Below are 21554 nucleotides of genomic sequence, written 5' to 3'. Positions count from 1 at the left end.
TCTTGGATCACAAGCTTTGGCATAACAGTTGATACCAATACACATTTTTTGTTTTTACACATTTAACCTTTAATTATAATTTTTTTTAATTAAAAAAATTAAAATGTAACAATTGAGAACAATATAATTTCTACTACAGATGATTTTACCCCAATACTTTATTGCCAGGAACATAGCTTTGTCAAACAGTGGCATTCATATGCCATTGAAACAGAACACCGTATATCTATTGTAGTGCAAGTACAAGACTGTAGTGAACTAATAAACATATAATGAAATCTACAGTTGGAAGGAAAAGTGATGAAATAAGTATAGAGAATACTATACATACAAAACAAAACATACAATAATATGTGCAAAATGTTCATTGATCAGTGTGCTATATACAAATAGTTCCGAAACCCTAGATTGCAGGAAAGAAATCTCGCTACCCTCAATGGTCTTTTTCACTAAAGCCATGCGCAGCTAAAGAGGCAGGCAACACTATGTTTTGCTTACTTGTATACATTTCCATACTAATACTGTGCTATTCTTTTAAAGCTTAAAAATTGTGTTAATATGATTCGTAACATTAACTTAAATGTTTCCCCCCCCCCAAACATTTAATATGTTATTACCCCATGTACCGGTACATATAAAAACATATACAAAAAAAATGTATATAAAAATGTATATACATATGTAGTGATCCACTTCAGAAATGGAGTTGTTCGGGACTTTGGATGGATTGGATTGGATGGCTTAGGATGTCATACTATCAATCCTGTCATTGTGTCAAGGTCAAAGGTGAGTGATGGTGGAGTTCAGGATGTCTGGCTTGCTTTTGGTGTTAGAGGCCTTGGAGAGATCTCGCTGCAGGAAAAGGTAGACAAACATTACAAATGTTTAAAAAAAATATTAAGAATAATAATAAAATAAATACATAACATTACCAGCTGTAGAAAATGGAAGAGAAGGAATATATTGGACACTGCTTCTAAGCATGATTATTTTCTGATGAACTGCATGTTATTGCAGATGATTAAAAAATACAGTATTATTAACTATGTAGAGAACAAACACTCGTAAGTGAAAACAAATAGAGATTGAAGAGTGGGTGAGGAGAGTGGTTAATCGCAGCCAGCATCACACAGCCTAGTTTCATTCAGCTATTGGCTAACCCAGCCACTTGCACTATAAAACCAGGGATTGAAGCATTTTGTGATTTTTAATGCATAGAGGTTAATGACAACATGCATCTACAGAGCTGGATATAGAAAGCGTTGGTAAGTATATGACCTGGGTTTGGTTTTAGAAATCCATATATTCAAACAAACCTTGCTTGAACAGATTCACAGATGTTGATTAAGTCCTTCTAAAACAGAACCAATTTGATCATCAGTTACTGTATCATTCCTGATGTCCATATCATGAAGATATTCCTAATGTCCATATCATTGACTAGACTGTGTGGTGCTGCACAGAATGACAAAAATAATGTGTGTGGGGGGAGAGAAGCAACGACTAAATTAAAATGGAAATTACCGCAAACTCTGAATAAGTGCTGGCAACGGAGTTAATGCTGAAGTTAGGATGTGGACTTGCCGGGGTCTTCAACACGCCGGCGTTTTCCTTGTTGAGTCGCTCCTGTAGCCCTGAGTGGGGAGGTTTCCCTTGCCCTGGGGTTCGCACCGCCATAACCTGAATTAAAAAAACACACAAAAACACATGAATATGGATGAAATGTTCTAATGTGTTCATGTTATCAGAGGAGTTGCATGCAAATCAGGTTTTGGCGAAATTACACAACGATTAGTCTGTATTGATAGAATGCTTTCTAAAGAGCATTTCAAATCAAGAGTGTAAACACCAACCAACCTTGTTTGCAGACAGTGGGGGGCGGGACACAGGTGAATGGCAGATAGTTCCACCAAAAGCTGAGCGGACGGTGCTGTTAGAGTTGGCGCTAGAGATGCTGGAGGTGGCATTGAGCTGAGAGAAGAACGCACAGACAGGGGAAGGGAGAGAGAGTGGGTTAGTAATGCCATCGCCCGTACAGGTTAAAGGTTAAAACAAGGAGGAAAGGTTAAATGGAGGAGAAAGCCACTCAGTGGAAGTAACCTACCTGTTATATACTCATGAGATGTGCAATAGGTAGGAGCTTTAATCACAGAAATGCCAGAAGAGAACTGAATATACCTTTCGTGTTTTACTGGGGGTCACAGTGCCAAGGAACCTCCTTTTAGTTGGTGTTCTGACGGACGTTCCATAGAGCATATCCACTTCTGTCTGCTTGCTTTTCTTCAATTGCTGTAACATTGATTTAGATTAGATTAAGTGAAACTGTTCCAAGTCTAAGAGAGCTTGTATAGTTACTAGTTACATCAGGGGAGGCTGGGGTGGTTCGATACCATTCCTCATTCCGTTTCATGCATTTACAATGAGCCTGTCCTCAATACTTCTACCTCCAACCAGCCTCCACTGAGCTACATGATGAGAACTAGTTCCTCACTCTCTCCAGTTTCTCCTGCTCCTTCTCTACGCGGTGCGTCTCCCGCTGCTCCTCCAAAAACTGCAGGAACTGCTGTCCGTTGACCAGGAAGTCCCGCCCCTGCTCCTGCTCCCACACGTCTATCTGGGCTTTCAGCTTCTTCTCAAGCTGAAAAACAAATGCACAGTAAACAGTGAAATATAGCTTACAATGTGATTAGTATTCTAGCATGTAGTGTAGTAGGCAATGCCAATAGTACAGTAAAGTACAGCAGAAGCCAATCTAACAAGTAACATTCCTACGTCTTCTTACCTTGGGCAGGCTTTTGTGCAACTCTGACCTCTGTCTCTCCTCTTTGAGGAGGGCTCCTCCTCTGTTGGTGAACCTGGTGGGGTCTGTGGCTTTTCTCTGTCAGGGTGAAAGGTCAAGGGTCAGGGAGATGGTAGCTAAAAACTTACAACGAAGGAATTGGTAAACATCACCTTCTTAGAGGACTATTCTGTTGTGTGTGTTGATGCTGCTGCTCACCTCTAGATCCAGGAAGAGCCTCCAGCTGTCCTCCCAGTGGTGGACCCCCTCAAACAGCTCCTTGTGCTCTTCAAAGTGCTGCTTCAGCCTCAGGATCTCACCCTCGTGCAGACCCAGCAGCTCCTCAGTGTACTCCTCTGCAAGAATAAAAACACGTCCGCTTTAGAGCTCGAAGATTTCAACGCACAGGAGGCCCTCGATATGTTAGTGAAAGAATCAAACCACCACTTACAGGCATAAACTGTACAACAAACCAATTTTTGCGAAAAAAAAATAGGATTCTGCTGATGGATTAGTGCACCTAAACCTTTGTTCTAATCCAAACCACGACAACTAATCCGACCGATCTAAAAACGCTAACTCACCGCTAAAGTAGGGAGCGAAGGCCTGCCGCTGTTCAGTGCTGAGGAAGCACCTCTCCCATAACACAGCTACCTCTGACCGGATGGCCTCGGTGACGTGACGGATGTTCAGCAGTTTGAGCTCCTCCAGACGCCTGATCTCCTCTTGTAACTGATGTGGTGGGAAAAGAGAAGAAGAAGAAGACCAGAGTCAGACCATATCGAAACATAGAACACAGACTGTTGGAAGTAAATCTGACTAGGCCCCTAGGTCATCAAGTTAAGTTGTGACGTGGTGAAAATGAGTTACGGGAAAAGAGATGAAGAGTTTCTCCTGGTTTTACTAACCAGACCTTATCGAAAACATAGAACACAGACTGTTGGAAGTAGAGCTGACTAGGCCTAGGAGGTGATCAAGTGAGTCGTGACGTGGTGAATGTGAGCTGACTGACCGCCTCCAGGTTCTTCTTCTTGGACTGGACCATGTGATCAGAGAAGGCCCCTCTCTCCTCCTCCGGGACCTGCAGCCGGTCCCACAGCTTCTGGACCCTCTCACGGTGGGCCTCACACACAGCCTCGTTCTCCACCGTACGTTCCTCCAGCTGCACACAGACGACAACACAGCACAGAGGAGAGTTAGCACCTAGCCGGTAGGGCGGCTGTGGCTCAAGAGGTAGAGCCGGAGTCTACCGATCGCAAGGTCAGCGGTTCGGTCCCCGGCTGGCCACGTGTCGAGGTGTCCTCGGGCAAGAGACGCTGAACCCCAAATTGCGCCCAATGAGTGGGCCGGCGCCTTGCATGGTATCTTGCCGCCATTGGTGTGTGAATGTGTGTGTGAATAAGGCGCTGTATAAGTGCAGTCCATTTACCATTTACCTGAGCACTGGAGAATGGGTCTGACAGTAGAAGCGGAATGCACTTTTTTAAAATTATTATTACAGAATGTGTGTAGCTGTACTGTAGTGAATGGAGCAGCTTTGAGAAAGCTATTTTCTGGGCAAACAGAATCTCAGTATGATGTCATCAACAGATTCCTAATGGTGGTTTCTCACCTGGCAGAGGAGAACCTTCAGATTTACAATGTTCTCTCTGGACAGGCAGAAAGCCTCCTCCTCCTCACACACGAGGTCCTTCTCAAAGCTGCTCTCTGGAAGCTGCTCCAGCTCATCCATGCACAGGACCATCTTCCTCTTGAGGCCCACAAACTCAGCGTGCCTCTGGCTCTGAACTCAGGTAAAACAGCAATACTGTTAGGGTCACAACTGCTCAGATGTGCACATTTTATCTACATCAATCAATGAGAGTGCCATTTAAATGCACCCCAGCCACGGTCTGTTTGATCCCCTACCATCTAAGAGGTAAATCAGGAAGTAGAGAGACCCAGAACAGCTACTTTCACAGAGCTGTCACTCTGATAAACATCCCCCCCTCCTACACTGACTCTCTGTACATATGGGGTGGGGGGATACTATCAGTACCCCCGCACCCCCCCCCCCCCCCCCCGGGGTACACTGACTCTCAGTATCCCCCCACCCCATATGTACAATCAGTATCCCCCCCCCCCCGGGGTACACTGACTCTCAGTATCCCCCCACCCCATATGTACAATCAGTATCCACCCCCCACCCCTCCCTGTTGTCTGGTACTTATACTCTGCAATGACAATAAAGTAGAATCTAATCTAAATTATTATGATGCTGATCTTTTCTGTAGCACACCCTTAAAAAATACATGTTTTTTTGTGCTGGCTCTGTTAAATAAATATTAATATTAAACATATGACTTGGTTTACTGCAGTCTGTAACAATGTTTACTGTAGTCTGAATAGCAATGAGCTTGTATAACATGACAAATGAACTGAATAAAACACCTTCACTGCGTTCTGGCTGGCGATGTGCTTGCGGAAGCTGTCCAGCTGCTCCACAGAGGGGACGTCCTTGGGGGCGATGGAGAAGGGCTGGGCGCAGAGGATGTCACACAGGTCCTGGTCCTGCTCGACCAGGGCTTTGAGCTGCTGCATCCTCTGGTCCTTCTCCTTCAACAGAACCTCCACCGAGTCCGGATGTCCTTCTCCTGCTGGAGCATGCTGTTCCCCCGCTCCTCCTGGTCAGTGGGGTGACCGCAACAACAACCAGTCAATATAGGATGAACACAATTATTATCAGGGTTCCCACACCTTTCAAGGACTTTCAAGACTCAATTCTGTCAAATTCAAGGACCCAACACGGCATAGTTTGAGACAGATCTAGATGAGAATTTATATAATAGGAACTATCCGCTCACAGACAACAATTAAAAAGAGAGGCTTGAATGTGTGAACACTAGATGGTCTCTTGCCTTCTCTACCACAGCACAGCAAAACAATATATTGTGAAATATGTGTAAAGTAAAGCAATACAGAGACTTATTTACTAGTTGATGAGCTAAGTAAACATTTTTTGAATTTATATATATTATTTTTTTTAGAGAGAGAGAGAGAGAGAGAGAGAGAGAGAGAGAGAGAGAGAGAGAGAGAGAGAGAGAGAGAGAGAGAGAGAGAGAGAGAGGGGAATTCAAGCACTTTCAATGACCCATGTCTATTTTCAAAAACTTTTAAGACCTTGATTTTTTCCCCTCAAATTCACAAACTTTCAAGGACCTGTGGGAACCCCGATTATTGTTGTCAGAATGTTGGGGTCATCCATTGACCGTGTTATTGAAATAAAAACGCACACCATAGTTGAGATGCAGGCTAGCGGGTGAAACTTAAAAGAAAGAAAGAGAGCTGCACACTATTCATATGATTTTGGAGGAGTCATCCACACTGTACCTCCACATGGGGTCTGTGCAGTTCCAGACACAGTGTGTCCAGATCTTTCCTGCATTTGTCCATGCTTATCAGGAGTCTCTTCCGTAGGGACTCCTCCTCAGCAATCATCATGTCCAGCAAACTCTGGGACAGAACATTGTGTTAGTTAGTCTATGCTGGGAGAGACAGTGTTTGTGAATGTAGACATGCGTGTTATGCATTTTGAGAATGTTGTCATTTGCTCACTTTTATATGGTTCTTGACCACATTGGTCCTCTCCAGCCTCTGGTCTTCTGGGATCCCGATCTCTTCCCAGATGTCCTTCAGGTGGCACAGAGCTTTATTCAAGCATGCCACAGACTCCGCAGCGAGCACCTCACTGGAATGGGAGACAGACCGCACAGGTTCAGATAGAAACCAGTTGGCTTTCATCATCATGGATCAACAACACAGACTAATGACACTAATGTCAGTGATCACACTTTTCACAGTTCTTCAGTTTCAGTTCTTCAGTTTTAGACACACCCAAACCGATTGATACTAACTCTCCCAACAGTCAAACCAAAAATCACCAAATGTCATCTAAACCAAGGGCATTAGCGAAAAAAATCGTTCTGTGTTCTGCCATTTTCAAAAGCCAGTTATTTAGTAACGTTAGTTATGGCTAGCTATGTCGCGTAGTTCATTGACATTGTACAGACAGACTTGCTAATTATTACGTAGTCATCTAACGGTGAAACATTTGGCAAATATAATTCCCGTAACCAGCAATTACCTCTTCCTCATCGTGAATTCCAATAATGTTATTTCCTTGTACAGTCGTGTTCGTGTCCCTGGTAAAAGCAGAGAAATGACTGAATCCACAATCCCACTCAGCTCTGATCGCGTCGTTCAAACCGAGATTCAAGATTCAAAATACGCATCAACTGTTAGTCTGGCCTCTGATTGGCTGAAAAGATTCGCCAAGACTATTTTCGTACCATTCGCGCATGCGCAAGGGCGTGTCAACTGTCAACAGTGGATGACATACTTAAGTGCGTCTTTTCATTTGAATGTTTATTTGTCCTGTTTATTTGTCCTGTGTGTAAGACAATCATAAAAGTTTATCATGACTGTAAATCACACATAATAAATAATTTTAAAATTACAATATTTATTTTGTACAAGTGAACAGAAAAACATTTTTTACAGACATTTTCAACATAAAAGAGAGTCCTTGTGCAGTATAACACAGTTGGTCAACGAGCATTTCAGTAAATGAATAAATATAACAAAAGATAATTAGTGTATCACATGATAGTGTTAGTGACTGAATTTGAATGTCTATCAGATGTTGAACAATGCTTTCAGGGAGTCTCGGTTTGCTTTTGTCTTCGTCCAAGTTGTATTCTCAGGCGTCTCCTGGTGTTTGTGCTCATTGGGATTGATGACAGAGAGATGACTCATGCATGGTTGTCAAACATAGCCTCCAGAAGTCTAGCACTGTTTGTAATGGCAGTGGTCACCACAATGAATTTAATACCTAAGAGAAACATAGATTATGTCACACTTTTGGCATAAATAAATAATGCAGTTAAAGCATGCAAACTGAGACACAGAGACAGACAGACACACACACACAGTCACACACACAGACACACACACACACACACACACACACACACACACACACACACACACACACACACACACACTGTTGAATTAGTCTTGAACTATGCTGAAGAGTCCCTTATAACTGTTACCTTTTTCTCTGCCAAGGAACCGCAGTGCTGAGATCTCAGAGAAGGTGCAGCCGCCCAGGAACATGACCAGGACGATTCGCTGGGCATCTGTCTTCCCCTTCGCGTCTGCTCCATTGTTTCTCGCTGAGAGAGAGAGAGAGAGAGAGAGAGAGAGAGAGAGAGAAAGAAAGAAAGAAAGAGAGAGAGAGAGAGAGAGAGAGAGAGAGAGAGAGAGAGAGAGAGAGAGAGAGAGAGAGAGAGGAAAAAGAGAGAGAGAGGAGAAAGAGAGAGAGAGAGAGAGAGAGAGAGAGAGAGAGAAAGAGAGAGAGAGGAGAAAGAGAGAGAGAGAGAGAGAGAGAGAGAGAGGAGAAAGAGAGAGAGAGGAGAAAGAGAGAGAGAGAGAGAGAGAGAGAGAGGAGAAAGAGAGAGAGAGAGAGAGAGAGAGGAGAAAGAGAGAGAGAGAGAGAGAGAGAGAGAGAGAGAGAGAGGAGAAAGGGGATAAAGGGGAGAATAAAGAGGGGGATTTGAATGTCCCCTGCTACTCTATGGGCTCATCATTGAAAGTGATTTTTAATTGGTTTAGGCTTAATCGGGATTGTATTTGTATATCATGCCAAACTGTCTCACCTTTGAGGGCAAACTCATTTCCATTGAGCATGCGGCTGACCTCCTCAAGCCCTGTCCATCCGTCACGCTCTAACACCTGCAGGTCAATCAGACAGAACACAAAGATCAAAGGCTTATCACGAGCACTGAGGATGACATTGGACATTCATCATTCTTCACGGTAGAGAGGAGGATCAGGGCTCCATGAGGTATGGATGCCGGGAGGGGAGGCTGGTGCAAGTCGTCTGTAATTCCAATCAAATCAAAACAAATCAAGTTTTATTTGTATAGCGCATTTCTCACAAGATGCGACTCAATGCGCTTGACATAACGACAGAGCAAAAGCAGGCAAAAGTAAAAAAAAACTGTACACTGTGTAGCCAGGAAAGTTCCCTTGCAGCCCTCTACTCCTAGGGTGACTACTACAGTTTGCCTACCAGCACACAGCGGCAGACCCCAAACACCCCCCCCCCCCCCCGCCCCACACACCCGACCCAGCCAAGCAAGCACAAATTGATCTCGTAATTGATCTCGGAAACACATAATCTAATCTGGCGAGAGTTTGACTCAGTGAGACTAGTCTGTAGCTTCCATCCATGACAGAATCACCTACCTGTTCGATGAGTTTGCAGGTCAGAGGGACGTAGGCCCCGCTGAAGATATAGGCCATGTCTCGGGGGACATGAAGGTCATACTCCTCGTCTGATTTGGGTACCTTCGCATGAAATGTTGAGTTTCATTACAATCAGTACTCAAGTTGTAAAAGAAAATCAGGGGGGATGGTGGATTTTATCATACAGTGATAATTTTAGCATCCTCACAGCGTCAGTGACTTCATTGTCAGTGACTTGGTAAAAATGTCACTGCATGTGTGCGTGCCCCCTCGCCCACAGTATTTTACTCAATATGCACAAAACTAAATGTTGAAATAGCAGTAATACCACGTTCATTGATAAAATGACATAAGGGATGGCAGTTTTAGAAGTGGGATGATTTTGACTGTTTTTATTTCTGGGGGGATACAGTTTAGTTATGATGTATTCATAATGTTTTGTTCAAAGGCTTTAAGTAGCTCAGTAGGTGCTATGAATTATTTTGACATTTGTACAAAATAATATAAAAATATAATAGTAGTTTATTAAAAACACTTGAGTACCTACCAGGTTCAACTTCCTACTCAAAGCTCGGAAATTGCTCTTCTTCGCCAGCGAGGAGAAGGCATCTGTCAGCTTCCCTAAAAAAACATTGTGAGGGTCAAATACGGATACCTAACAGAGCATCTTGCCCGTGTCAGCGTTCTACAGCGCACTAAGAATATCTATGATAGACATATTGTGGATAAGCAAGCACACAAAGCAACGTCCATCGAGACAGTTCATCCAGCAGTGGTGTAGAGAGGAGACAAGGAAAGCTAGGAGGTTGGTATAACCATAATGGGATCCAGCCTGTCTCTCTCACCTGCAGTTTTGTCGTTGACCAGTTTGCCCACCCTGCTCTCCATGACGGTGAGGGTCTCTCCTGGGTGCTGCTCCACCAGGAGGCCCAGCTGCTTCAGGTTGGTGAAGGTGACCAGGTGCTCCACGCCGTAACTCTGACAAGGGTAAAGACAAGAGACAAGCCACAACAAAACATAAACATTTATGTTCCTTTCCTTAATAAAAATAAATAAATAAAATCATGCACACATCTGCACATCTCCCACACAATTATTTGTGCTGGTTTCCTGCCATTTTAAACCAGCACAAGAAATGAAAATAATTGGAACATTTGATAAAACAAGAGAAATTCAGATAATATATCTTAAGTCTTAATAAACAAATACAGTAGCCTACAGAGTCTAAAACAAAATTGGGCCTCATCAAGTGAACTCAACCCCTTGGTCAGCAGCAGAAAGACCCTTGGTCATCATCTTATATACAGTGCATTGCTCATAGATGGCTATCATGTTATACAGTACATACCAGGGTTTTTCCTGTGTCAGAATCAAGCCTTGGAGGTTGATGTTGTGCGCGCGCAGTGCGCCCACATTTTCTTTGAGGGACCCCCAATTGTTGTATTTGTATTGTAAATTGTAATTATTAATAATAATAATAATAATAATAATAATACGATGCGATTTGAAAGTACCAGTAGGCTACCAGATACGTATGCACATATTTTGCTACCAGGGTTGCCAGATGGAATTGACAATTTCCAGCCCAACCAGTCTAAAAGCTGCCGAATCCACCCGTCCAGTGTGACCAAAAGTAGCCCAATCTGGCAACACGGCTTGCTTATGGAAGCATATAGTGGACTAAATTCAAATGTTAATGCAATTTGAGATTGCATTTGCATGTTCCACTTTTGCATGCATTCTTTCAGACAATATTCAAATTCAAATGCAATTCTAATGAGCGGATGTGTTTCCTAGAACATGCAATTGCTAACATTTGAATAAAGTCCACTATATGCTTCCATAATTGCTACGTTACATGCAGCTCGCGTGAACACAGGTTCTTCCATTAGCGCTCGCCTCCCGCTTCGATTGCAGACTGAAGTTAACGAGCGTGCAGAAAGATGCCACGAAACTTTCTTTAAAGGAATTTCAAGTCCCGCAAAACGAGAACTGGTTGAAATGCGTGAGTCTCACGGCCACCTACTGTAAGGTGTGACTGTCCCCCCGCCCCCGGCGCGACTGTAATCCCGGTCGGACTGTCTCAGTGCCCAGTGCTGCCCACCCAACCGCGTCGCGTCGCGTCGGGTCTACTGTAAAGCGGGTTAACATGTCCTTTTCAATGGTATTAAAATAGACGCAAGGAAACATAACATCAGCCATGTGTTTCCTTGTTGGAAATGATGGATCGTGAATCGTGATTGCTTCTGCACTCTGCAGCAATCGGATTTTGATTGACAGGGAGCTGCATCTCGTCCCCCAACGGCACAGAAAGTCTTGCCCGAACGCAGCACCGGACCGTTCCGGCCCACTTTCACCTATGCTACTGGAACAGTCAAAACATAGGCTGACAGTGCCTCTTTGGTCTCTTCTATTGTGGCATCGATAAGTCTCTCTTGAACTCTGTGTTCAGTCATTGTATTCTACAGACCCCAGAGATGTTACTTCTGGCACTGCTCAGCCTATGGAAACACAACTTATTGCTCTCATATTGACTCTCAGTACCCCCCCCCCCAACTGTGGTCAACCCAATTAAGCCTTTGCACTACTGCTTGGTTGCACACACCCCTGGTCACTGTACATAAACTACCTAGCCCATAATGGTATATACCTCTAAACTAAACTGATGTTTCCAGTACTTCCTCTGCCCATACTGTATATTGCATAGTTACCTATCACTACCATTCTTGTTCTATTTATATAATGCCCTTATATCACTATTTGCATTTCTGGTTAGATGCTAAACTGCATTTCGTTGTCTGGTACTTGTACTCTGCAATGACAATAATGTTGAATATAATCTAAATGTTTCTAATCCTGTATATGTTCCTATCCTTACAGGAGAGAGCCCCAACCCAGGCTCAGACAGTGAGCCCAGCTCCACCGCATCTGGAAACCATAAACAACTCAGACGCTCAAGACGGAAGAGTCACCACAGTGAGAGTTTAATTTGTCCATCTCTCCTTGAATCACACCCACAGACTCACACAGGAGAGAAGACTTGCCCTTGCCTTCAATGTGGGAAGGTTTTTCTTAAGACGAGACAACTGAAGAGACATCAAAGAGTACACACAGGAGAGAGGCCACACCACTGCTCCCAGTGTGAGAAGAGCTTCAGTCTACTAGAAAGCCTTAAGTCACATCAGAGAATACACACAGGAGAGAGGCCACACCACTGCTTCCAGTGTGGGAAGAGTTTCAGTCAACTAGGAACCCTAAAGAGACATCAGATAATACACACAGGAGAGAGGCCACACCACTGCTCCCAGTGTGAGAAGAGTTTTAATGAACCAGGAAACTTAACGAGACATCAGATAATACACACAGGCAGTTACACAGTTCCATCCAGCAGTCAGCAGTCACCATGAGTAGTCGCTTCTATCAGCGCACGGGCGCAACGGCGAGGATTATACCACATTTTCTTCTGTTCCTTCTATGGATTACGGATTTGTACATCAAATCACCACAGAACTTGCATCTTATGGAGAAGGAGTCAAACTTTGTTGGAAAAGGTGAGACACATAGCGACTTTTATCTCCACGCCGCGAAGAAATGTTTGGGCTTCGGAGCAACAACCATTCACACGACGCTGACTGCGGACCGGACGAGAAGAAACAAACCCCCGACAGGTAGAATGGACAGAAGAACCGTGATATGGCTCTATCTACTGCTCTCGGGAGACATCCAGCTGAATCCCGGACCAGTCGCAACCAGGCGGGCTTCACGTTTAGCCAGACAACAACTATATCTTTCCCAGGCAAATGCTACGAGCATAAACATTGACGCCATTGTCGACAAACCGGTTAGTTTGCCGGCAACAGCAGACATCCAGGATTCAGACGTGACTAGCAAAACAATGGGTAGATATGCTAATAACATTACCCCCCCACCTATCTTCCACCAACTAGCCAGGGAACACAGAGGCCTCCCCCACCCGGTGACGAACCCCCCCCCACCACCCGGTGACGAACCCCCCCTCCCCCACCCGGTGACGAACCCCCCCCCACCACCCGGTGACGAACACAGAGGCCTCACCCACCCGGTGACGAACCCCCCCCTCCCCCCTCCCTCCCCCACCCGACGACGACCCCCCCCTTCTCCACCCGGAGACTCTACGACGAAACCGTTGAACAATGGGCGCCCCCCCCCACCCCCCAATCCTCAACGTGACGATGACCAAAATGGTGGTGACTATTTCCAAGTCAAAGACATAAACTCTCTATTTGGACACAGCAGTAAGGGCCTGCATATTGTTCACCTTAATGTGAACAGTCTTGTGCCTAAACTGGACCAAATCAGAGAAATGTTCCATGACAGCAAGGTTCATATTTTGAGCTTCTCTGAGACCAAGTTTGATGAATCCATCAAAGACCCAGAGATTGAAATAGTTAACTACACAGTCATCAGAAACGACAGGAACAGGTATGGGGGTGGTGTCTGCATGTACATTCACAACGATATTATCTTTAACACCCGTGATGACCTGAATCATGACAAATTAGAATCTGTTTGGGTTGAAATTATCTTTAACAAAGCAAAACCGGTGCTGGTTGGTTCTATCTACAGACCTCCCGATCAGAGTGATTTCTATGATATTCTTGAGGGGTGCTTGGATGACGTTGACTGTGTGGAAAAGATTCTTATTGGAGATTTGAACACGGACATGCTCAGAAATGAAGCATCCGTTTTCAAATCCTTCACTAGGTTTTCTGAATTACACGGTCTCCGTCAACAAATTACCAAACCCACTAGGGTGTGTATTTCTACTCAAACCACCATAGATCTCATTCTAACATCGGATGAGTCCAAAATCTCCAAGAGTGGGGTTATTGTATGTGGGCTAAGTGATCATTACATGATCTTTTGCACTCGTAAAAAACAAAAACCCAAGGCTGGCGGTCATAAAACTATAACCACTAGATCCCTTAAATCCTATTCTAGTGAGGCCTTAAACCATAAACTGGAGAATCAAGACTGGTTTGATGAACTAAAATGCACACAGGTTGAAGAGGCATGGCTAGGTTTCAAAACCAAATTCCTAAATATTATTGACAGTATAGCCCCCATGAGAACCACCAGGGTTAAAACCCGATCGGAACCATGGATGAATTCGGACATTCTAAATGCTATGAAAGTCAGAGACCTAAAATGCTCTGAAGTTCAAAAATGCAAATCAAAATTAGTGAAACACTTAAACGAAGATCACAAAACCCACTTTGAGAAAATTAAAAAACAATGCAACAAACTATGCAATCAGGTAATTACCATGACCAAATCTGCTAAGAAAGAATACCTCGATAACAAAATCGAAGAAAACTTAAACAAACCACGTGACCTTTGGAAGCTACTTAATAGCCAACTAGGTTGCAGTCAAAAACTCAAAACCAGGTCTACAAACATCAGCATCAAATCTGGTGATTCTCTCCTTACAGACAAGCTGGATGTGGCTAAGTGCTTAAACACTTTCTTTACAACCATAGCCACTAAATTAGTTAACAATCTACCACCCCACTCAGGGCGTTATGGTGTAGAGCACATCCGTGAGTTCTACAATAAACTGGGTGTACGCAATGATGATTTTAAACTCTCCATGGTGTCAAACGATGAGGTGTTTAAAAAGCTAGGCGCTCTACACTCAGAAAAGGCCACGGGCCATGACAATATTCCAGCCAGATTTCTAAAAGACTCAGCTGCCTCCATTACCCCAATCATCACCCACATAATAAACCTCTCCATCAAACAGGGACACGTCCCCCTTGACTTTAAAATAGCAAGGGTAACCCCACTGTATAAAAAAGGAAGCAAATTAGACCCAGGCAACTACCGACCTGTTTCTATTCTTAATTCCATCTCGAAACTTATGGAAAAAATAGTTTATGAACAGGTCGATAGGTACCTTACCGAAAAAAAGCTGATGTATGAATTTCAATCAGGATTCAGAACATCCCATTCCACTGACACATGCCTTCTCTATTTGAACGACCACATCAACCATGAGGTGGACTCGGGCAAGTACTGCGGCATGGTCATGCTGGACCTCCAGAAGGCCTTCGACACAGTAGATCACCACATATTGTTAGATAAACTGAAAGCAATTGGGTTCGATAGAACATCGGTGAGCTGGATGCAATCCTACTTAGAGGGGAGGGAACAGGTGGTTAGTGTGAACGGAACACTGTCCCCCCCCCTCCCAGTGACCTGCGGCGTTCCACAAGGAAGCATTTTGGGACCTTTACTGTTCCTAATATATGTGAATGACATGTCATCAGCATGTGATTGCAATTTGTTCCTGTTCGCGGATGACTCGGCTCTGCTGGTCTCTGACAGGGACATATTGCAGGTGGAAAAAGCGCTAAGCACTGAACTGAGTAGAATCTGCATCTGGCTAGCTGACAATAAACTATCAATACACCTAGGTAAAACTGAAACCATCCTATACGGATCCCCATCTAAACTCAGAAAGGCTGAAAATTTTAAAATAAAAGTGGGTAACATTAATATCACAAGAAAAGAGGATATTACATACCTGGGCTCCATCTTAGAGGCAAATCTTTCCGGAGATAAAATGGCAGCAAAAGTAATCAAAAAAGTGAACCATAGAACTAGATTCTTGTACAGGATATCCTCACTTGTCAGTAAAAACACACTGAGGACCCTATCAGGAGCTCTCATTCAATGTCACTTCGACTATGCCGTAACATCATGGTACTATAGAACCACAAAGGCCCATAAAACAAGACTCCAGACAGCCCAAAATAAACTGGTTAGGCTTCTGCTAGGCCTCAACCCTAGGACACATCTAACCGCTGCTCATTTTTTGAGCCTTGATTGGCTACGAGTAGTTGACAGAGTGCAGCAGCTTGCACTGGGCCTGGTCTTCAAGATACGCTACACCACAAAGACACCCAAGTACCTGTCAACATACTTCCAAAAAGTGAACAACGTCCACACATACAACACCAGAGGAAGCTCCACGAACCACGTTCAACCGCGTTGCACCACAAACAAGGGGTTAAACTCGTTTGCAAACTATGCAGTAAAAATGTGGAACGCCCTTCCTATAATCTTAAAGGAGTGCAAAACACTGCCCACCTTCAAAACCACTCTCAAAAAACATTTACAGGAGGCTGCAATCCGTAACTGGACCCTCTAAATCAAAAATCAGATTAAAAGACCCGAACTACCCACTGTACATACTTTGTGTTTTGTCCCCCGCCCCCACCTGTGGTGTATGTCCCCACCTGTCCTACCCGCTGTACATACCTTATGTTTTGTTGTATTGTTCTTCCCATGATGGATGTGTGTTTATCTTGTAGATAGTAATAGTTATTTGTCTGTATTATCTTGTAGATAGTACTAGCTTTTTTGTCTGTCTTACATGTAACGATGAATTGAGAATCAAGGACCCCAATTGAAATAAGCCAGTGGCTTTCTTGGGTTTTTATCCTGTTAGTTGACCTTGTATGTAATATGTACTTTCATGTACCTACTTCTGCAAATCAAGTTTTCAATCAATCAAAAAGAGAGGCCGTACCACTGCTCCCAGTGTGAGAAGAGTTTCAGTCTACTAGGAAGCCTAAAGAGACATCAGAGAATACACACAGGAGAGAGGCCACACCACTGCTCCCAGTGTGAGAAGAGTTTCAGTCGACTAGGAACCCTAAAGCAACATCAGAGAATACACACAGGAGAGAGGCCGTACCACTGCTCCCAGTGTGAGAAGAGCTTCAGTCAACCTGGAACCCTAAAGCAACATCAGAGAATACACACAGGAGAGAGGCCACACCACTGCTCTCAGTGTGAGAAGAGTTTCATTAAATCCAGCAACCTGTTAAAACACAAGAGAAAGCATCATGGTCCAGACATAGACAGTTCCATTGCCATTTCTTTAGGCAGTGTTAGGCGTTAAGTTTTAGAGTAGGGGTGGAGTATCACACTGTTTAGTTATTAGTAATACAAATAATAACTCCCTGAATTTAGTTGTTGTGAGGTCTTTTTGCCTAAAATCTGTTTATCTTTTCCCTAGTTGCCATGGCAGTATGTTTTTTGTATTGAAGGTAAGATGTTTCTGTACACTTCAGAATACATTCTGTTGCTGCCGTCGGCAGTTAAATCCTCAACTAAGACGAGTTAGCCAGTTCTAGTGTCAGCTATACACGGCCTAACGTCCACGTCCATTGCATTGCAATGTTTTGGCTTGACTAGCGAGTGTCATTGACTTAACAATGATGACATCTATTTAAAATGTTCTGAATAAAAGTAAAAAAAAAAAATCGTAGCCGACTTGTTCCTGCTTTCACCAGCTGCTGTCACATATTGATAAGTGCCGGCAAGCCGTCAGAACCTGTCAGTGGAATCTCCCACAAAGGAAACGATTCCTTAGTTGATTGAGGTAATAGTGACCGTGCATTACAGGAATTGTATCGTACCCTTGATACATCAAGTGCTAAATCAATTTTAACAGTAAAGCAATAGAGGAGCACCTTTAGCCTACATGACTAATTTCCAGCTGTAGTCCCCGACAAGTTGTTAATGTAAAGAGTAAGTAGCCTTGAGAACCGATGGTTTTCTAGCCTAATGGCCCATAAGTTGCTAATATGCACCCTAAAATACATTAGTTAGAAGAAAAAATGATTACAATATATTTATAATTAGAGCAAGCATAAGCAAAATGAAGAAAGAGAAAACAAACATATCGCACACAATTGGAGCTAGCATTTTACGCTAGACAGAAGGGTCGTAGCAGGTCCATTTGGTATACCTCATAACCTTTCTTGCATTTCTGGTGTTTGTGGGCTACGGCATTTTTTGGTCATTCACTTTAGAGCACACATTTTACATATCGTAAATATATGTGTGGTGGCCTGGGAAAACCCGTCGGATGTCGCTGGCGTTCGTTTGTGGCAAAGAGCAAAAATAGATGGAAATCGCGATTTTTGCGATTTTGATATTATGTGGTATTCTAGTACTTTGAACTCCATACTACATTATGGTGAATAAACATTTTAAGAAAACAAAAGAGAAAGTACTTATTTTTTGGTGGGTAGTTTCATTCTCAGTATTCTCAGAGTCTCATGCTCATTCTCAGTTAAGCAACGCACGCACACATGAGCGAAAGGAGAGACGATACTTCCACCTGTGTTATTGCCAGTTTACTGATGCTCACAATAAGCATAAAGTAATAACATCTTAACTAGAAGACACACAAATGGATCTGTCCCTCGCATACCGACGAGGCGAGCAGACTGACACCGCATCACAAGCAGTCAAACTAACCATAGGATAATTACGGCTGAACACCCGTGCTGCATAAAGACTGTAGGAAATCGTCACTTACTATGACTGAAGTTAGTTAACGTTACACATAGCTGTCGATCTGGTCAGCTATCCATCCACAACACAAATCCATTCTCACATGTTACTAAAACATTTCCTGTTTACTTTTCACCTATCCAATGGAGTAAGACAAGAGACAAGAGAAAATGGGCTGTGACGTGTATTGTTGCTGGGGGTGGTCAACCCCTGCGAAAATTTTACAGTCAGCTTCTTGACCTGTCAAAGTAGCCTAGATTAGAGAGAGAGAGAGATGGCAGCCTCACAAGATTACATTTCACGTTGTATCAATGAATTAGCTCAGATGAACATGAGCAATATAGCTCAGGCAGACGAGTTGAGAGAAGTAATTGATAATTATTTTACCACTACTACTCCTCAATCTGAGGGGGATGACACTAGTGGTAGTGAGTCAAGTGAGAGTGATGGTGAAAGGGTCCTCCTAAGAGACCACACCTTGATGTGCCTCCTGAAGAGGATGAAGATGAAGAGCAAGGTAAGACAGTTTTAAGTTTTAAACAATAATAATAGCAATAATAATAATAATGATAATGATAATACAATTATGTTCAATACCTATGTAGCCTACTCTTGATAAGAAACTTAGCTACTACATAGCTAATTCATAGTCTGAGTCAAGATGCTTAGCAGTGGTGTAGTCTACGTGATACGCAGGACTACGCCGTAAACCCACTAGGAAAGGCCAAGGATTTCCGTACACCCACTTTCACACTTTCATTCATAAAATTCACCCCGTCTGTGTTACGAAGCACTTGACTTTTGGCTATAGTGTCATGTACCATCAAATGTACCATGAAATATGTCAAAATGCAGCACTATCATGCACAGATCAGCCTTATAACATGTAATGTTAGATATAACGTTAGACAGGGAGCACAGACTTATTTTTATGGCGTTCCAAAATGAAAGATATGAGGCTGGGAGGGGAAAATCACAGTATACCCACTAGAAAACACTAGACTACACCACTGATGCTTAGGAAGCAAACCTCCTGGTGGCATAATATGAGTAATATGAGTAATATAAAAACGTTATATTACATTATTTTTATTTTCACAGAGTCACATCCTACCATTGAGAACCTGGCTGATCAGATTTCCCTGTTGATCCTGGAGATGTGGGCAATGCTGACTACTCTGATGCTGACTGCGTATGCCATTGTAAATTGAATGAGGGTCAACCCTGTCACACCAGATTTCTTCAAGAAGAGCTCCTTCATGTCCGCCTCCAACATATAAGTCTGTCCCACGAAGAGCTTGACATTGTGATCCTGTCTAAACTTTCTTGCGGAATGCATTTATCAAATCACACCATTCGATCTAAGAAGAAGGACCAAACAGAGCGCAAGGCTCAACACACAGACTATTATTATCATGGCTACAGGATCTGCAGAGATGTATTTAAATTCCTTCACTGCATTGGGCAGGACAAACTCAATGCATTAATAAAACATTACAAGGCAGCTGGAGTAGAAGCACGGGTCCACAAATCTAAGAAAAGGCTCCCTGCCAATGCCTTAAAGTTTGAGGATACGAGAGCTGTTGTGGACTTCGTACTAAACTATGCAGAGGCCAATGCTATAGTCCTTCCGGGGCGCACACCGAGGCACTGGAAATCAGATTTGAAACTCCTGCCGACCAACTGCAGCAAGAAGACAGTATACAACCACTACTGCTTAGCAGCTGAGGGTGCTGGTAGACGAGTGGTTTCCTACAGAACCTTTAGGAAGCTATGGCAGCAGTTAGTGCCATTTGTCACCACCATGCGTCCGGCCACTGATCTCTGCTGGTACTGTCAGTCAGGAGTGGCAAAACTGGCCCGTGCAGCAAATCTTCCTGACAGTGAGAAGAGTGAGGCTGTGCATGAGATGGAGGAGCACTTGCGGAGGGCTACCATGGAGAGATCCCTCTACCAGAAATTGTGTAAGGAAGTCAAGCAAGAGGTGCCTCCTGGTGCCGATATTGGGCCCCATCCACCCTTCAGCTTCTCTGGCAAAATGCACTACAGTTTTGATTTTGCACAGCAAGTTCATTTCCCCTCCAATCCTTTGCAGCCCGGCCCTGTGTATTTCAAATGTCCCCGTAAGTGTGGCCTTTTTGGGGTTGCTTGTGAGGCGTTCCCCAAGCAGGTGAACTTTCTCCTTGATGAGAGCTGCCAGACAAGCAAGGGTGCCAACTGTGTGGTATCCATGCTGCACTACTTTTTTGAAAACTATGGGCTAGGAGAAACCCATGTGCATCTCCATGCAGACAACTGCGCTGGACAAAACAAAAACTCCTGCATGATGTGGTACCTGATGTGGCGGGTTCTGACTGGACGGCACAAACAAATCACACTGTCTTTCCTGCTCACTGGACACACCAAGTTCAGTTGCGACTGGTGCTTCGGCTTGGTGAAGCGCCTCTTCAAAAAAACAAAGGTGGACTGCATCAGCGACATTGTCCATGTGGTTGAGCAGTCCTCACATGTCAATGTTGCACAGATCTGTGGCACTGAAAGTGGGGAGGTCATCGTACCAACCTACGACTGGATGAGCTTCCTCAGCCCTCACCTCAGAAAGGTGGTGGGGATCAAGAGGAAACACCATTTCCACTTCACTGAAGGATCAGGCACGGTGAAGATCCAAGACTTCAGTGACAGTGAAATTACAGAGCAGAATCTGCTCAGAGATGGAGTACCCCTTTCCTCTGAAATGCCTTCCATCATCGTTCCCAACGGGCTGGATGCCAGGCGGCAGTGGTACCTTTACAAGGAAATCCGGCCATTCACTGCTGAGGAATTCCAAGACATCACCTGCCCTTGTCCAACTATACCAAAACCTCCCAGAGCTTCACGACAATCCGAAGAGTAGATGAGTAGATTAAGTGCTTTAATGTTAATGAATTGAGATTCTGAGATGTTGTGATATTGACACATGTAGAATAGGTGTGTGGAGTAAATTAAACATGAATTGGCCTCTATATGAGAAGAAATTGATCAATGAAAAAAGGTCATGTCACTTGAGCACATTGTTTCTCTGTATGCATGTTTAATTCCTTATTGATTAATTAATTAATTCCTTAATTCCTAATTCCCTGTGTTGTGCTATAAGGTT

At 43.7% G+C, this 21554-nt stretch overlaps 1 protein-coding gene and 1 pseudogene across 2 annotated transcripts; both read right to left on the bottom strand.

Annotated features, from left to right (window-relative positions):
• Nucleotides 1-780: 780 nt before the first annotated feature.
• On the bottom strand, nucleotides 781-6913 carry LOC308163869 (protein regulator of cytokinesis 1-like; annotated as a pseudogene). The gene is made up of 14 exons: nucleotides 6903-6913; nucleotides 6374-6506; nucleotides 6149-6271; nucleotides 5210-5442; nucleotides 4392-4562; nucleotides 3792-3941; nucleotides 3364-3511; nucleotides 2999-3135; nucleotides 2783-2878; nucleotides 2492-2638; nucleotides 2179-2289; nucleotides 1858-1971; nucleotides 1525-1680; nucleotides 781-852 (listed from the first exon to the last, which is right to left on the bottom strand). The product of its transcript is annotated as a protein regulator of cytokinesis 1-like (transcript).
• Nucleotides 6914-7378: 465 nt separating this feature from the next.
• On the bottom strand, nucleotides 7379-19679 carry LOC308163868 (vacuolar protein sorting-associated protein 33B-like; the record flags this gene model as incomplete). The annotated part of the gene is made up of 8 exons (XM_080538050.1): nucleotides 7379-7649; nucleotides 7870-7992; nucleotides 8476-8551; nucleotides 9068-9169; nucleotides 9615-9688; nucleotides 9913-10045; nucleotides 16675-16682; nucleotides 19652-19679. 8 exons carry the CDS (start codon nucleotides 19677-19679, stop codon nucleotides 7570-7572), a joined length of 624 nt encoding a protein of 207 aa, XP_080394176.1. The 3' UTR covers nucleotides 7379-7569.
• Between the last annotated feature and the right edge of the window lie 1875 nt (nucleotides 19680-21554).

This window comes from Nansenia antarctica, assembly GCF_963989245.1.
Source record: "Nansenia antarctica genome assembly, chromosome: 8".
NCBI classification, from domain to species: Eukaryota; Metazoa; Chordata; class Actinopteri; order Argentiniformes; family Microstomatidae; genus Nansenia; species Nansenia antarctica.
This window is presented reverse-complemented; position numbering and strand designations above follow the sequence as displayed.